Below are 15,615 nucleotides of genomic sequence, written 5' to 3'. Positions count from 1 at the left end.
CTCAGGCATTTATTCTAGGGTAGCTGAGTAAATCTCTTGAATGCAGCATGTAAATGGTAATTTATGGCTTGTTCAGCTCCGAGCAACAACCCAGCACTGACATCTGAGCAGAGCTATCCCTAAGGAAGCACCCAAGATGGCCCAGTGTCTTAATATAAACTGTTAGGTGCCTCGTTTGCTCTAACAGAGGGGCTGTCTGACTCCCAGAGCTGCTGCTCCCAGACCCAAAGCAAAGATCAGAGCCTCAAGACCATCCAGCACCAAAGCCTGGCAGCCTGGGGCAAGACAGATGAAGCATCATGCTTTAGCTTTAGCCTCTCCCACACTTTGAGTCCTGGAGACAGGGAATTCACAGTTAGGATGAAGGAGGTTACAGAAATAACTGAACACATCCTAGCTGGAAAGACACAGCTCTTAAACATACCTGATAGGTGAGGAGGAACATAGATTGCCTTAATTTTGTTTTGTGCTTTGGGTGTTTCACTGTTCAGTTTCATGGCTAGGCACAGGGAAAATGATTCTTGCACTCACAGAGCAAGAGCAAGGAATCTCCCAAGTTAGCCTTTTCAAGATTCTTTCTATCCTGCTATCCATATCCAAAGGAAAAAAAATTCCAGCAGGTACCATCCACTTGAGCCTGGTCTCCCCTCTTTTCCACATAAAGAAACCCAGAAAGTTTCCCCCAATCTCTCTTGATCCAGAGCACCCACCACATCCTTCCAGAGGGATCTGACCCTTCACAGTGCCTCAGATCTTCCTTTTAAAAGCCAGCCACTGTAGGAATTCAGCTTTTTTTTCCTTCTGAAGTGAGTCACTACATGAGGATCCCGAATCCTCAGACTAGGGGATCCTCTCCCCTCAGACTAGGGAGAAAGGGTAGAGAAAACCATCACTAACTGAAACTTAGTTTTCTGCTGGATTTCCCACGAAATACAATTCCTTTATAGGAACTGAATGCTTCGAGTCATCCAGAAATAAGTGTGGAAGTGTGAGGGGGCCTCATAATGAGCAGTGATGGGCTTCAGCCCAGCAAAACACACTTGACCTTGATCCATGGTGCCCAGGCTCAAGAATAATAATAGTAATGAACATTATGCACAAACTGGAGGGGCAGAAGGCTGCGCTTGCCCTGGAGTAGGAAAAGGATCAGTTTTTCAGTGAAGCAGCAGCTTCATCCAGTTTCAGATTTACAGACTTTACTTGTTAAAGACCACAAGAAGGTGTGAAAGGAGAAGACTAAAAACCACAAAGCAGATTGTGGAGCAAAATGTATTCTCAACTTTAAGGCAAGTTCCAAACCAGGCTCAACATTAGACAAACGCTGCTCACTCCTTGCTCTGAAGGGTCTGGTTTGCTTCTGAGCAATTAACAAAACTGATTATTTTGAGTATCTTTTCTTGTTCGCCTCTGGTGAACAAGTGAAGAAGTCACTTTGTTTACAGGTCAAAAGAGAGCAGACCAAACCCAGGAGACATGTGCCTTCTCCATTGGCATCTCTCATGCTCCAGCCCAGCAGAGAACACATACACCTTGAGCTGGTGAAAATCTTACTCAGATGGTCTGACAGTCTTACACCTCACACAAAATTTAGAAGAATGTACATTCATCCCAGACAGAAAACAAGGCATACTTTAAAGTGTTCTTCATTAATTTATCACGTAGTATAAATGCTGACAAAAAAAGCAGGTAAGACCTTGTAGACACTTCCATCTATTTACAAACCAAATAGCGAATCACTTTTCCACTTCTTTTTCTTTATTCAATCTGCAACTCAAATTACCCTCAGACATTCTGTTAGAGCAAGGTGAGGTTGAGTTAGCTTTAAGAGGGAGAAAGGCAAGGTGAAAGGGAAGAATAGCACTTCAACATGGCTTTTTCTACATAACTGCTATGCCTGTACCTCCACTCCCTTGTTCTTCCACACAGAGTGACACCGTTGGCTATATAGGTCTGAGAATTAATAAGGAGACCAATACTGATTTTCAAATCACTTGATCCTCTTGCCTTTTGCCTCCTTCAATGCATTCTGTCTCACTTCAGCAGAGTATCCAGAAGGTTTTTCTTTCAAATCTAGTAAGTATATGGTAGGAATTAAGACACATGAGTTGGATATAGAGAACTTTCTTCTACCCCTTTTATTATCTCAGTTTTCCCAAAAGGTAGCAGAGCATCTACCCTTTCCTGGAAAAGTCAGCAATTCCCCATGTACCTCTGAACATCTCCCCCATGATCAGGCCTGCATGTACAAAACGTCATAATTCCCCTGTACTTGCAAAGAATTCAATTAATGGAATTCTTCTCATACATTCTACTTCATCTCTACTCCTATTGCAAATGTTTTGGTAAGTTACAAACAATAAATATCCACAGTATCAACCCAGAGTCAGCCACTACTATGAAGGATTGAGAATTTTTGTTTATGGGAAAGAGAAACAGGAAAGGAAGAAAACAGCAGAAGAAGAATAAAAGCAAGGAAAAACACAAGGAGAGAATGAATGATATTTTGTTTACCACTGATTAATGAGAACAGCAGATGGAATTTCACTTATCTAGGATCCTAAATAAATTTAAGAAATAGTTCATAATCTGACTCAACAAATCTCATGGTCTCCTTTATTACCTAGACTATCCTTTATTTTATTTTTTATTAAATATACCTCTGCAGGGCACAATCACATACAATCAATACGATTGGATAATTACATGAGCTCTATCCCAAGCATATATGCACCAATGTTAAAAAGTTATTTAAAAAACCAAACAAAACAAACAACCCAAAAAATAAAATAAACTCCACCCAAAAAGGTGATAATGACTGCAGAATGTCTCGGGGAGACTTGTAAGGAACTAACAAGATCAAAGAAAATTAGACTTACAAAAACCACAAAAAGAAAAAAATCATATATCGAGAAATCCCACAACTGGAAGTAGATGATTTCAAAGAAGAAGTGGGAGCTGTCATACAGATCCCACAGTTCTTCCTCTCTCCTCTCACACATCTTGCTTCACCTCTTCCTCCCCACAGCAACAAATAAAAGGGGGGGGGGAAGAGCTTAACACGACACTACCAGTTAGAGAAAATAGGGGAAAATAGCCAAGCTACGGAACAGTTGCTAAGCTGACTTCAAAGAAAGATCCTTTTAGCATGGAAGCTGTTTACACAGCAAGCAGAGGCTAAAGGGGGAATGGGAACTCTTTAAAAATGAGGAAAAACTCTAAAAGTGACTAGTTTTGCCCATGTTGATCAGCTTCACTTATGAGAGGCTGCAGAGGAACGGTACCAATTGGGGCTGTGCAGCAGCTGTGATGTGAATGGGATTGCTTCCTCCTCTCAGGCTGCTCCATGCATTTATTAAGGGCTGCTGCCAAATTTCTTTTTTAAAAGCTACAAATAAAGAGGTCAGTGCGCACATCCAGTTGTGGGATCCATCTGATATACAATCTCATTTGGATGCCAAAGACTTGTGAGTACTCTCTGCCACAGAACTGTTAATGAAATCTTTTTTAACATTATGAAGAAGCAAATAATTTCTTGAGCATCAAATACTCCACAATATGTTTTTTTCCACTTACAGATACGTTTACCCCATACACATTTCACATGTAATTCCATCATGTCTAATGCTTTTTATTTCTAGAGATTGTACTACCTGTTGCTTCTGTCTCTCCCAATACTGTATTTTTCAAATTGAAGTGGACAGCTGTGTTTTCCTAAAACTTGCGGATCTTCAAACCAGTTGTTTCCTGGCATATGAAAACATCCAACCAGTATATCCAAGGAAAACTGCCTTGCTGGATGATGTTAGGCTTCTAAACCTTCCCAGCTGCTGAGGACCTTGCAATTAGCACTAAAAATCATACACAAACTCACTGGAATTGCAAAGATTGCCTGGGAAAGATCATTTCATTATTCATGTTACTAAGCTACAGACACCCAATTTTGATTATTATGGTCACATATTTTAAGCATCTAATGACTGTGATGTTCCTGATGCAGACAAATCCGCATTGCCATGTGCTCTTTATATTGGGAAATTTCAGAAAAAGCTGCAGCCTCCTTGCTTGCCACACTTCCCATGGAACAATATTACACTTGCCAATAGGAAATAAACTGATAAAGAAAATAAATGTTAAGTTAGTTCTCCTTTCTCTGCTAACCAAGGCTCTACCTGCATCACAAGAAGTGCTTCCAAGACTGTGACAACACTAAGCAGTTACAATCTTCTTCCTACAGAAGAATAAAGGCCACATGTTAACTGTAGAAGGACACTGTGCTGGGATAACATTTCCCCAAATCCTTTTATTATGTTGTGTAACTAGAATTAACTTAACTCTAGTCTCTATCACCCTCTGACATTCCAACAGAATATAATGCAGTTGCTAAGAGTTGACGATGGAAATGTAAATTCCCAATGAAGTTTTTGACATTTTAAGAGTCTATTTGAATTGAGAGCAAATCAATTTGTGCTACATAATAATCTGTTGATTTACCACAAGTAACAACCATTCACCTCTTGGCACTATGGCTGTACACAAAAGGTAGCTTAGAAGAGCTGCTTCATTTTCCTCAGAAATTCAGTTTACACTTACTCAAGCGAGGTGGATGTTTTTCCAGTCCATACCTCCATTACCCTGTAGGCAACTCAAGAACTCGTGCTCCCTTTTTTTCGCCCTCAGGGGACTTGTTTTATTGTGATACAAGAAATAAGTTGCTGACACGCTAACTTTTTTGGGGTTGTTTTTATATCAGCAACGTGAGGAGGCAGGAATGGAAGGCTGTGTTTTGGAAAGTGAATGATGACAAAATCTGAATATGAAGGTAACGTCATGGCCCAGCAGCATGGCTCTATCTATCCGAGGAGCAAACCCACTTCTCCATACACACATAGACAAGCACAAGAACTTGCACACTGCATGTTTGGATCTTTTCTCCCGTTTTTGAGCAGAGAAGGTGGCTGGCACTCGCACTGTTGAGCCTCCTGAACACTGGCATGGCATTTGTTGTACCATAAAAGCAGGTCTGGAAGAGCCAGTCTGGGAAAGAAACGTTATACTGAGGGTTTTTCAGATGACTGTCCTGTAAATCTGCCTTGTTACAGTCCAAAATTATAAATGACAATGGAAATGAGGGTTTATGCTACTCAGACTTTAAAAGATTTCTCTTTGAACCTAAAAACTTTAGTCATAAGTCTGGGAGAGTTTGAGTAGCTCAAGGAAGGGAAATGCCAGCAGCTTTCTTGTGTTATTAATAAAAGCCTCACTCTTGGCCCTTTCTAATACAAAATTTGCCCCACCTTACTCAATCCATGCTTTCAAGAGACAATATCATCACAAGTTTGGTTCTTCCACATCTAATTTAATGCAATGCTAGTGTTTCACAAATCTTTTCGGTCCCACTGGACTTAAAAGTCAGTCACTTTTGTAACACAAATTTATCTTTTACTGTAGTTGAAGAAATTTTCAATCAGTATTCAATTTAGAAACACTTAAAAACAAGGCTTCTTGGATTATAACATTTCTAAGTTCCTCCTCCCTCTCTAAATGAGCCATTCAGTCAGCTTGAGAGAGTGCATGAGAGACTGAAAACACATCACAACACCTCAGATACATCTCAGTACATTGCAAAATGTATGACTAAATGGAATGATTTTCCACAATTCAATGTATGGGCAAGGCTTGACAATCATTAACTTCTGGAAATTGTTATTAGGATAATACAGTCAACTCACAATACCCTACACAAATGTCTGACAATCAAAATGGCTACACCAGGGGGGAAAAAAGTGTAAAGCACAAGTCTTTGGCTCTCCTTTAAAGAAAAACAGCAGTTTACCATGTTTATACAGATCCCCCGTTTGCCTACCAGTAGGGGCAATATCACATTTGTGCATCACTGAGTAATAACACCATTAGAAAAGGCAACTTCACAGAAGTTATTGGCTAAGCGAATTCATTTGAATGCTCTGTTTTGAGGCAGCAAGCTGTCACTGTTACACAATCAGGGAGGGTGGATGGGCAAGCCACAGGAGAAAAAGACGCAAAAAGGGGAGAGACTGTTCAGAAAATACTACACAGAGAAGAACTTGAGAAGAACAGGGATAGAAGTGCTGCTAGCTTGAAAGGTGCTCTGATCTACAGAAAAAAAAAAAAAGTCATACTCTGAAACGGGACAGCATGCAAGAAGGGCAGAAGAAAAAGTTAAAAACTTCTATGAAGAAAAAAGAACTAGGTCACAGGACAGACAGATGAGATGTTGACAGAAGGAGGGAAATAACACCACAGAAAAAAGAGACATCACCTATAGACTGACTGAATCACTGACACACTGAAGCTTAACCTACCACTTGAAGCTTCCTATTCTGAAGGGTTGTCCACGCTGTCCATCTGGCTGAAACCCAGACATCAGGGAGGGTTCAGAGCTGTCTGGTGTAGCAGGAAATTTAACCTACCTACCAAAGGACACAGCAGTGCCCTGACACCATGGCAATACTGCTTCTTCTTGCCCAACAGAAGGAACTAAACCACTTGGTAGCCAAGAGCAATTTCACGGAGGTGGCCAGAATTGCTGTATGACTGGGACAATGACGGGCTACAGGAACGAGTGTAGCAAGATACACTCACTCCAGACATTTTCAGACTTGTTAGTTGTAAACATCAATGCTGCCACTACATACAGAGCTATCTGTCCCCCCCGGCCTCCCAGTTTTTCCACAAAACCAGAACATTTTAGGTGCAGTTTCCAGAGAAAACTTAAGAACATGCACTGCATTTTGCTGTTTGATTTGTTTAATCAACTGAACTTCTGCAAAAAAAAAGCAGAAAAAGGGTAAGAGGAGGAGGGGATGAAGCAAAGTCAAAAATCAATACTGTTAGTAGACATCAAACAAACTATTTAACAAGCCAAACTATAATTTTGGGCAAACAGGGCATTCACCTGGACACACTGATCACAACAAGGACATTATGCACAAAGTACACCACAGAGAGCTGGATGAAGGAGAAAAAAAAACCCAGTAAGGTTTCCCTTCTAATCCACAGATTTTGGAAGCATTCGTCATATGTAGGCCAGCAATCTAAATAGTGCTTACTGAAGAATTCCAGGAGAACATGTGGAGAAAAAAATAATCCCTAATCTGGTGAGGGAACTAGGAAGTAAAAGGTAAAGAGGTTTTGGCCCCTCCAGATTTTCTTCCTAGTATTACAAATGAATCTGTAGTGTCCAACCTATCATAACCATCTTTAAAAACTAATTTTACATCCACAATTACTACAGTCAAAAAAAGGCACATTCTGGGCTTGTCCTCCTAGATGAGAATATTGCACTAATTATCTTGACTAAGATGAGCTCCCTGTGTTAATAAAGACACAGCAGGAAGGAGCAAACTAATTAAAGTTAAGGAAAAGTCTGACCTGAGGGTGGTGCTCTGCACTGAAGGATGAGAGGGCCCAGGGCCTGTGTCAGTGACTTGGGAGAAGGCAGCCAGGACAAGACCTTCATCCTCCTCGCCTCAGAGCTGAGAGGGGAGGAACAGACCTGATGGGCTCCCAGCTCATCACCCCAGCTCTGCTTGGCTCCAAGGGGAGTGGCTGCAATGCTTGGCTTCAAATAGGAGATACAGATGGATAGGGGCAAGGGGAGATGAAGCTGTTCCAGTGCAAAGTTGATTCTTTGCAAGAAGTTAAAAGAGGCGTTAGAAAAAAGCAAGCTTCAAACTACTCTAGGCAATTAAGAGGCCAAAGTTCAACTAAGAGTGAAATAAACCCGTGTTAAGACACATGGAAAGTGTGGGGGGGTTTGCTGAAAAATGCTTTTATTTTCATTCAGTGCTTCTACCTCCCAGACATTTGATCACAACAGCTGCGCTCATGCGAAAAAATTCTTAAAACATACCCAATATATATACAGATATACTATGTATATATGTATATATATATTTATATATAAATTTTTATTTAAATAAAAAAGAAAGCTCGAATCCCAAGCCAATATGTGTATCAAATCCTTGACCAGCCAGGTCTGTAGGGCATAATCAAATTCAATGTGAAATAGTATATAAACGCGGTGCCTTGACTGGGCAAATTAAATAATTGCTACTCAAAAGAGTCTTCTGTTTGGACTCTCCTACTGGTAGGCAATAGTGAGACTGTATCCCCTCCCACCCCCCCTCTTGTTTTATTTAACAGTATGATGAATGCAAAGCTTAGCCCAAGGTTGCTATAACCTCAGCAGGAGTTAAGGTTAAGGAAAAAAAACTAAAACCCAAGAAAATTTATTAACTCTTGCTTTACCCAACCAAAGCAATGCAGTAATTTATTACATAACCAGTGCTTTCCACTTAGTAGTCTAACCCAGAAAAAAAATGAGGACAGGCCAAGAAGGTAAAGAGGGAGCAGCACTTTAAAAATCATTCTCAAGAGGTCTTCATATCCAGGATCTTACCTCAGCATATGCCAAAAAAGTAAAAAAATGTGCAGCAAGAGCAAAATCTTTAATTTAAAAAAAATAATCAAAAGACATGGCTTCTCTGGCTTATGCCTACAAAGCATCTACTTAGAGAAGTATCAGATCTATCAGGCAAAATTTGCTTCTCAGGACTTCTGGCAAGATCTGTGCTGCACCTTCAGTGCTTACTTTGGTACAATTCTCCCCCATGAAACAGGATCCAGGGTGGATTCACTGCAGCCCTGACAGACTGCAGGTTGATACTCAGGTGTCAGATTCTAACAGACACAGATCTGAAATAGTGCCAGCCTTTAAAAAGGACCTCACCTTTGCAAAGACTCTGTTATTTGTAGTTTAAATTCAGCGATTTAAGCAAGAAGCTCAGGTGAAGTTCCTGGCCAAAATGGGAGGAATTTCGTTAAGCATGGAGTTTGCTGCACATCTTTTGACACTGCAATTCACAGCTACTCTCCAACCCTCATTCCTTGTTCACTCTTAAGCCATACAAGGAAGTGGCCTAATTCTTTTAGTAAGGTAATAAGGAATTATGCACTGGGTATGTAATAATACCAAAATAAAAGAAAAAACCTACTTCATTAAGATCATACAATTAATCAAACAGAGTATATATATAATATCTTTTTTTTAAGCCCTGGGATTCAAGGCGTCCAAAGTTATTAAAATAAAGTTCATTCACAGAACAAAAACAAATTTAATTTGAATTGCTTGCAGATACTGCTAATTTTCATTTTTTTAATTAAAAAATGCGTTAATGTGAACTATGTGCAGGATTTGTTTCTAGTAGTTGTGTTTGTGCACATTGCCTCTGGACCTGCTGCTCTGCTACTGCTGCTGCTCCTGGGTTTCTCCAATCATCCCTGGAAAGAACCACGAGGTGGAAGCTGCTGACACCCAGCAGGAGGAGCTCCGGGGTGTGCTGCCTTGTCTCAGGGAGCAGATGTGGGTGCCACTCCTGCTCGCTGGGAGTCGTGGCCATCTCCTCCTCCCTCGGGCTCCTCGGCCAGGCTGAGGGATGCCATGTTGTTGGACAGGAGGCCCATGTTCTCTTGGGTCAGAGCCGATCCGTTCGGAACATCGCTGCTGAAGGGAATGGAGGAGAAAGGGCAAGTGGGTGGAAAGAAGCAGTTACTGAGATTGTGTATTTATTCAGAAAATGCTCCTTCTGAATAAATATTAATATTCCAAACTGCTCACATGAAGTTATGTAAATAGCCAAGCTTCTCTGCTCAGTGCTGGCCTGAATACACGTAGATGCTTGTGGCTGTTTGATAACACTTGCTGTAGAGACTTCCAGTATTCCCAGCCAACATCTTATTCCAATTGTCTATTAAATGTGAACTGAGATCAATCTCAGCATCTACACAGATAGAAGTCCACTACCAACAACTGAAAGTGAACTTAGTTTCAAAGCGTGTGCCTTCCTAAACAACATCCCCATCACAAACCTTAGCAGGATGGAATAACTTTCACATTTGGGAGATTTCCTTTATTTGAAACTAAAACAGCAGGTAAGGATTTCTTTTGTGGTGGCTGTGTAACTCCTGCTTCTCCCTGCTAATCATCCAATACTGACTAGATGGATTCTTCTCTGACAGACACTGCAAGACTTCTGTTGCAATAATTTATACACAGTCTTATTCCACTCACCTACTCCACAGCTAGAGACGTCCCTAATTCATGCCTGCACCACTATGAAAACTTGATTTGTATTCTCTTTTCCTAGTAGGTGCTTCCTCATCATAGCTGATGTGAGGCAAGAGTAATTATCCAATAGGAGAGCAGCCCTGAAGAATTCAGTCTCCTGTTACACAAAGACAGGTTGAAGGCCCATGTTACCTGAATGTTAGTGTAAGGTCCTCAGCTGGAACCTTGCTTTGTGGTTCTAATTGTCCATTTTCTGTCTGTTTAGTGGTGCCCAGCTTGTTTTTCATATCCAGTGAAGACTGGCTCTCCTTTAAAGAAAGGACAGATGGAAAATTCTTTAAGGGTGTGTTGAAAGAACTGGAGACTTCATCCCTTAGGGATGATGAAGGCAGCCTGTAAAGCGCAGTCACACAGTTTAACCCGCAAAAGCCATGAGACAAAAACAGACTTTAAGATATGCTCATCCTCGCAGGACACAGTCTTTCCCAAAAAGAAGGGATGATCCTTGTAACAACAAGCACAGGCCACAGACTGTAACAGCACACGGACTTCTGAACACTACCCTGTACCTACACACCATGTTTCCTATGTTAAAGCAGTTTACAGAACTCATGGCACAGTGACCTTGGAGACAATTTGGTTTACATCAAATTCAATACCACACTTATTTCAAATGGTGACAAATTAACAGCATTTTAAAGTGGCTACATTCAACCTCTTCATGAAGAAGACTCATGAAACTCCTCAGGAGGTTTTGGAGAATAGAGCTGAAGAGGAAAATGGATGACTCCAGTTGTGGGCATGCAGCAGGGAGCCTTTCTGCCAGGTGAAAGGGCTGCAAGCCAGGCACGCAGCTCTCCAGTGCACCTCTCTGCCTCCCACGCCCCCAGCACTCACCATGCTCAGCTCACGGGTTCTCTTCCCAATTTCCCTTTCCACCTGGTGTAGCTCCAAGCTCAGCTGCTCACTTGAGATCATCCCGGGCCACTTGGGAGGTGGGGGTGGGGGCTGTGGTTGGCCTGCCAGGGTAGTCGCCTCTCTCTGCAACAGCAGCCTGTTACTAACAGCCTAAATGCATAAAGCCAAGCACATACACAACTGAGCACACTGCACACCAAGCACAGAGAGCTCTAAGGCCATAATCCCAGAGTATTGCTCATTTACAAAACCACGGCTGCCTCTCACCACACTTCACAATGTCCCAATTGAAATCACTTCCAATGCAAGTTTCAACAGGTTTCTGTACGCATAGACAAGCATTTTCATTTTTAAACAAGCAGTGTTAAATTCCTCTTGCTGTCACAAATTTGCACGTGTTTTCTTCATATACCCCTCCCTTCTCAAAACTAAGACTCAGCCCATGAACAAAACCACTACTCTCTTCTTAGCTCTATATTTAAAAAAAGAGAACTGCAGATAAACAAGTCTGCTGCTTTATTTGCAGCAGTACAATTTATCTAATTCTACAGCAGAGCCAGAGTTATTATTACATCATCTTGAGAGATGTAGTTGTCAATATATAGGTCTTTACTGACCCACATTAGGAAACAGAGGAACAGAGAAGGGCAAGTGACTGTGGTCATTCACAAGTTGCAAGTTAACAAAAGCAATTGTCATGTCATTCTAAAAATCTGCTAATACTTGTGAATCGGTTCTGCAAATGTGTGCTCTGCATTTAGATACATCATCTTGTACTCCACACAACCCAACAGCTGGCTGGTCTTAAAGCAGAAATGCTCATGCAATACATAAGCAAAATGATCTAGTTCTTCATGCTCTGGCTGCATTGATTGCTGCAACCTTGTAACAGGCAAACCAGTGAAGACTCCTTGATTTCCAATACCTACATGTGGCTTTAAACACGAGAGATGAACTGAAAGCTGTTCTTACTCAAGATAGCTGACTAATTCTGCAAAATTCCTGTTATGGCAAAATCAAGGCTCAACATTCGACTCTGTAGGATTTAACACTGACACAATCACAACAATGATGAGCAGGAGAAGGCCACTTACAGGTTTTGCAACTTTCCAATACTCTTGTATTATGGCCAAGGCAGACATGCAAGATTGAAAACATTTTCTCCTCTCATTCCCAAACAAGAGCACAAGAACACAAGCTATGTTTCAAGTAACTAACGAATGTATATTACTGGAACTACTGCTGTGACTTAATTGTGAGCTCTTAAACTAATCTGCAATAACCCTCATCTCTAACATGTGTTCTTAGCTAACCACAGTTCAGCAGAAGCTGCTATCCACTACTTACAGCAATTTCTTCTGGGAAAATTAACACAAATAGCTGCTGAGGTACTTAGAACTTAGTTTTCTGCTAAATATTTACTGATTTTTCCTAAGAGGAAAAAAGTAACTAAAGCTTTCTAAAACTATTCATTCATTTGGCTTAACATTTCTCTCTCTGTCTCACAAAATAAAAGATTTCAGCTCATTAGTTCTTTTCCAAACACACGCTTGTCTTTCCTTATGGTATTGCTATGTTTCTTTTTAGTGAAGAGCCATAAAATATTAAGCCTTATTTTTTCAAGGTAAATATATTACATATTTACTTTCTTGACTCTTGTAGTTTGTGCTATTTAGGAAGAAACAGGTACAAACACAAAACCAAACATGAAACAGATGAAGCTCATGGCTTTCTGTACATAAAATCAGACATTTCCAATAGCAGTAAAGTGAAGAAGAACAGGAACCTACACCACAAGTTTGCCTCTGAGTAGAGCTGAACAGAGGGGCAGTGTAAAAGAGAATGCCAGCAAACAAAACTGAGCACAGACTGCAGATTCAAATATGGTGCTGATGTGCTCGTAGAGTGTTGGAAGTTTCTGCTGCTAACACAAAGGCTGACACTTGCTCCACACCCCTGATGCCTGGCATCACAGGATGAAGTATTGTTAAGTTAATTAAGATATCACTACAAAGGTCAGCCAATTAGCTGCTTTACCAGCCTCATCTCTCTCCATACCACCCCCTAGTGCTGCTCCAAGCGCTGGTACCAACCTCCAGTCCCCGCATTTGTGTCTGCTGGCTGATCTGATGGTCAACTTGCTGCAGCTCCATGCGCAGCTGCTGCTCTCGTTCAGCTGAGGGCAGCTGCTTCCCGTGACCAGCCACATCTGACATGGACAGTCTCTCCCTTGGGGATTGGAAAATAAGGAGATTGCAGAAAAATCTGCACTCAACTGGCACAGAAAAAAATAGACTAAAGAAAATGTAGAATAAGTCAAAGAAAAAGTGAAGCAATCCTACCTGTCATTGAAACGTCCCTGAGAAGGTATATTTTGATGTGGAGAATACGGAGAGGCTCCCCAGCCACTGTGGGTTTCGTAAGGACTGTAGTCTACCAGGGAACAGAAGAAAACCACATTGCATTACTACAAAATCACCCTTTCAGTCATTCAGCCAACACAGAACTAGACAGAGAAGAAAGGCCCGCCCTCTAGTTATGAGAAGTTAATTTCTTCTGATTAAATGAACACAGAAATACTCTCTGTGACTGGTCTCACATGTCTAATACATGACTCTTGCTGTACATCTAACAGTCTGTGACAGCCTTCCAGAGTCTGAGATTGCGAAGGACTTCAGATACCCAGGCAGATGAACAAACACAGAACAAAACTTACAGACAGGATGACTGCAGTTATTTTTACTACTGAAGTTCCTAGAAGACTCAGGAGTTCATTGATAATTCTGACATACCTAGGTAACTCCAGTTTAAAGATTAAGTTTTCAGGGAAGTTAGAGTTCTACCCGTAATAAGGTCTAAAAAATTACTGTTTGAAAAAACTAGAAGCAAGTTCAGGTGAATATAACAATTAAATATCTTCTTAAAGTTATTCAGTGCACCTCAAGAAAGAGACAATCTTTTGGAGTAGGACAGAAAGCCACATCATACATGTGATTAGAAAATAGATGTGTTGGAAAGGAACTACTCCTCCTTTTTTGCCTTGCCTAACAGTACACGAGGCAATGGCTGCATTAATCTTGCAGGAGCAGCTACCCATAAAGCAGGAGAGCAGTAGGACCGTACTTCATCAAGATGGTTTTGCCTCATTTGGGAGAGTGCTAAGCTTCTGGATTCTGCTGCTACAGACTTAAAATAAGCTTCATATCAAAGGGACTGGTGGAACAAAGTAACTTCTTCCAAACAGCAACAACACATCACTAACAAATACACTATGCATGCACAAATGTATCACTTAATCACTGAATATTGAATATATATATACTGAGTTGGAAGGGACACGTAAGGACCATGGAGTCCAACTACTGGCCCTCCACAGACACCCCAACAATCCCACCCTATGCCTGAGAGTACTGTCCAAACACTTCTGGAGCTCTAGCAGTCCTGGGACTGTGACCATTCCCTGCTCAGTGCCCCACCACCTCTGAGGGAAGAACCTTCTCCTGATATCCAACCTAACCCTCCCCTCACACAGCTCCAGTCCTATCACTGGTCACTGAAGAGAAATCAGGGCCTGCCCTTCTGCATCCCCTTGGGAAGAAGCTGTAGACTGCTATGGGGTCTGCCCTCAGTCTCCTCTTGTTCAGCCCAAGTGATCTCAGAAAGCTGTGGTAACCTTGTTCTGAATTCAGCTGTCTCTGTATAACCCTACGTGAAGTTTTTTAGGTGGCATTAACACACACCATAGCTGTATTTCTAAGATACAAGCTTACAGGGCTTGCCTTCAACCTGGACAACACTGTAGCACTAAAGGAAATAGCAACAGGCAGCAAAAGCCAAGCAGACAGAGCATACCTGAAATGATGGATTTGGTGGCAGCTCCCTGAACCGCCATGGCCTGCATGGGCGCAGAGTTCTGGTACATGGCTTTGGAGGTCCGAGAGATGGCCCCGAATCTTGACACGGTTGGCCGGTCTCCAAAGGGGATGAGGTCATCGTCCCCGGCCTCGGCCGCTCGGCGCTGCATGTCCAGGCGCTGCTCACGCATGGCTTTACTGTCCACATTCTGGACAAGACACGCAGAAGGCACTCAAAAACTCATTCACAAATTAACACAATCACATTCCCTTTGCAACAGTTTGGTAAGTGCAGTAAGTTTCTCTCATATTCTCTGTTCCCTTCACTTTTCAACTGGTTTTCCCTGCTATTCTTCACTTTCTAACTCCACTGTCAGAGGGGACCTCTCCTTATTGGTCTGCCTTAAGATGACCATTATTACACCAAAAAGCTGCAAAATCGTGATCAAATCCAGAAGAGAGCAGCAGCAAATGGAAACTGAAACAGAGAAAGTGTAATGGGAAGAGAAGGGGCAAAAAACTCCCCCTTATATAAACTCAAAGAAGAGATCAATGGGCATCTCTGAGGAATACAATTTCCTTCTAGAATCCAAAAGAAACTTCTCTGAAGCTCAGTGCTGAGAATTGTATCACCTGACAGCCTGCAAATGACTCAGAACAGGAATTTTTCAGTACTGCACTTACTTGGACATGTCTAGTATATCTTTTCAGGCATTTTTGATTAAGCAGCAGTAC

At 41.6% G+C, this 15,615-nt stretch overlaps 1 protein-coding gene across 5 annotated transcripts in view; it reads right to left on the bottom strand.

The window, feature by feature from the left end:
- The window catches only part of RC3H1 (ring finger and CCCH-type domains 1), a 76,313-nt gene that overhangs the window by 12,012 nt on the left and 48,686 nt on the right, over positions 1–15,615 (bottom strand). Inside the window, exons 15-20 of one of the 5 annotated variants that reach the window (XM_063407715.1) lie at positions 14,879–15,089; positions 13,369–13,459; positions 13,120–13,255; positions 11,006–11,176; positions 10,301–10,416; positions 2,588–9,544 (exon numbers count right to left, since the gene is read on the bottom strand). In XM_063407715.1, the coding sequence (XP_063263785.1) occupies positions 9,391–9,544; positions 10,301–10,416; positions 11,006–11,176; positions 13,120–13,255; positions 13,369–13,459; positions 14,879–15,089 (879 nt within the window). In that variant the 3' untranslated portion in view covers positions 2,588–9,390. Of the gene's footprint in view, positions 1–2,587; positions 9,545–10,300; positions 10,417–11,005; positions 11,177–13,119; positions 13,256–13,368; positions 13,460–14,878; positions 15,090–15,615 lie in introns of those variants that run through there. The other 4 variants (XM_063407716.1, XM_063407718.1, XM_063407717.1 and 1 more) reach the window with 4 other exon arrangements.

The sequence above is a fragment of the Prinia subflava genome, chromosome 10 (genome assembly GCF_021018805.1).
Source record: "Prinia subflava isolate CZ2003 ecotype Zambia chromosome 10, Cam_Psub_1.2, whole genome shotgun sequence".
NCBI classification, from domain to species: domain Eukaryota; kingdom Metazoa; phylum Chordata; class Aves; order Passeriformes; family Cisticolidae; genus Prinia; species Prinia subflava.
Note: the sequence above shows the minus strand (reverse complement) of the source record. Positions and strands in the feature narration are given on the sequence as shown.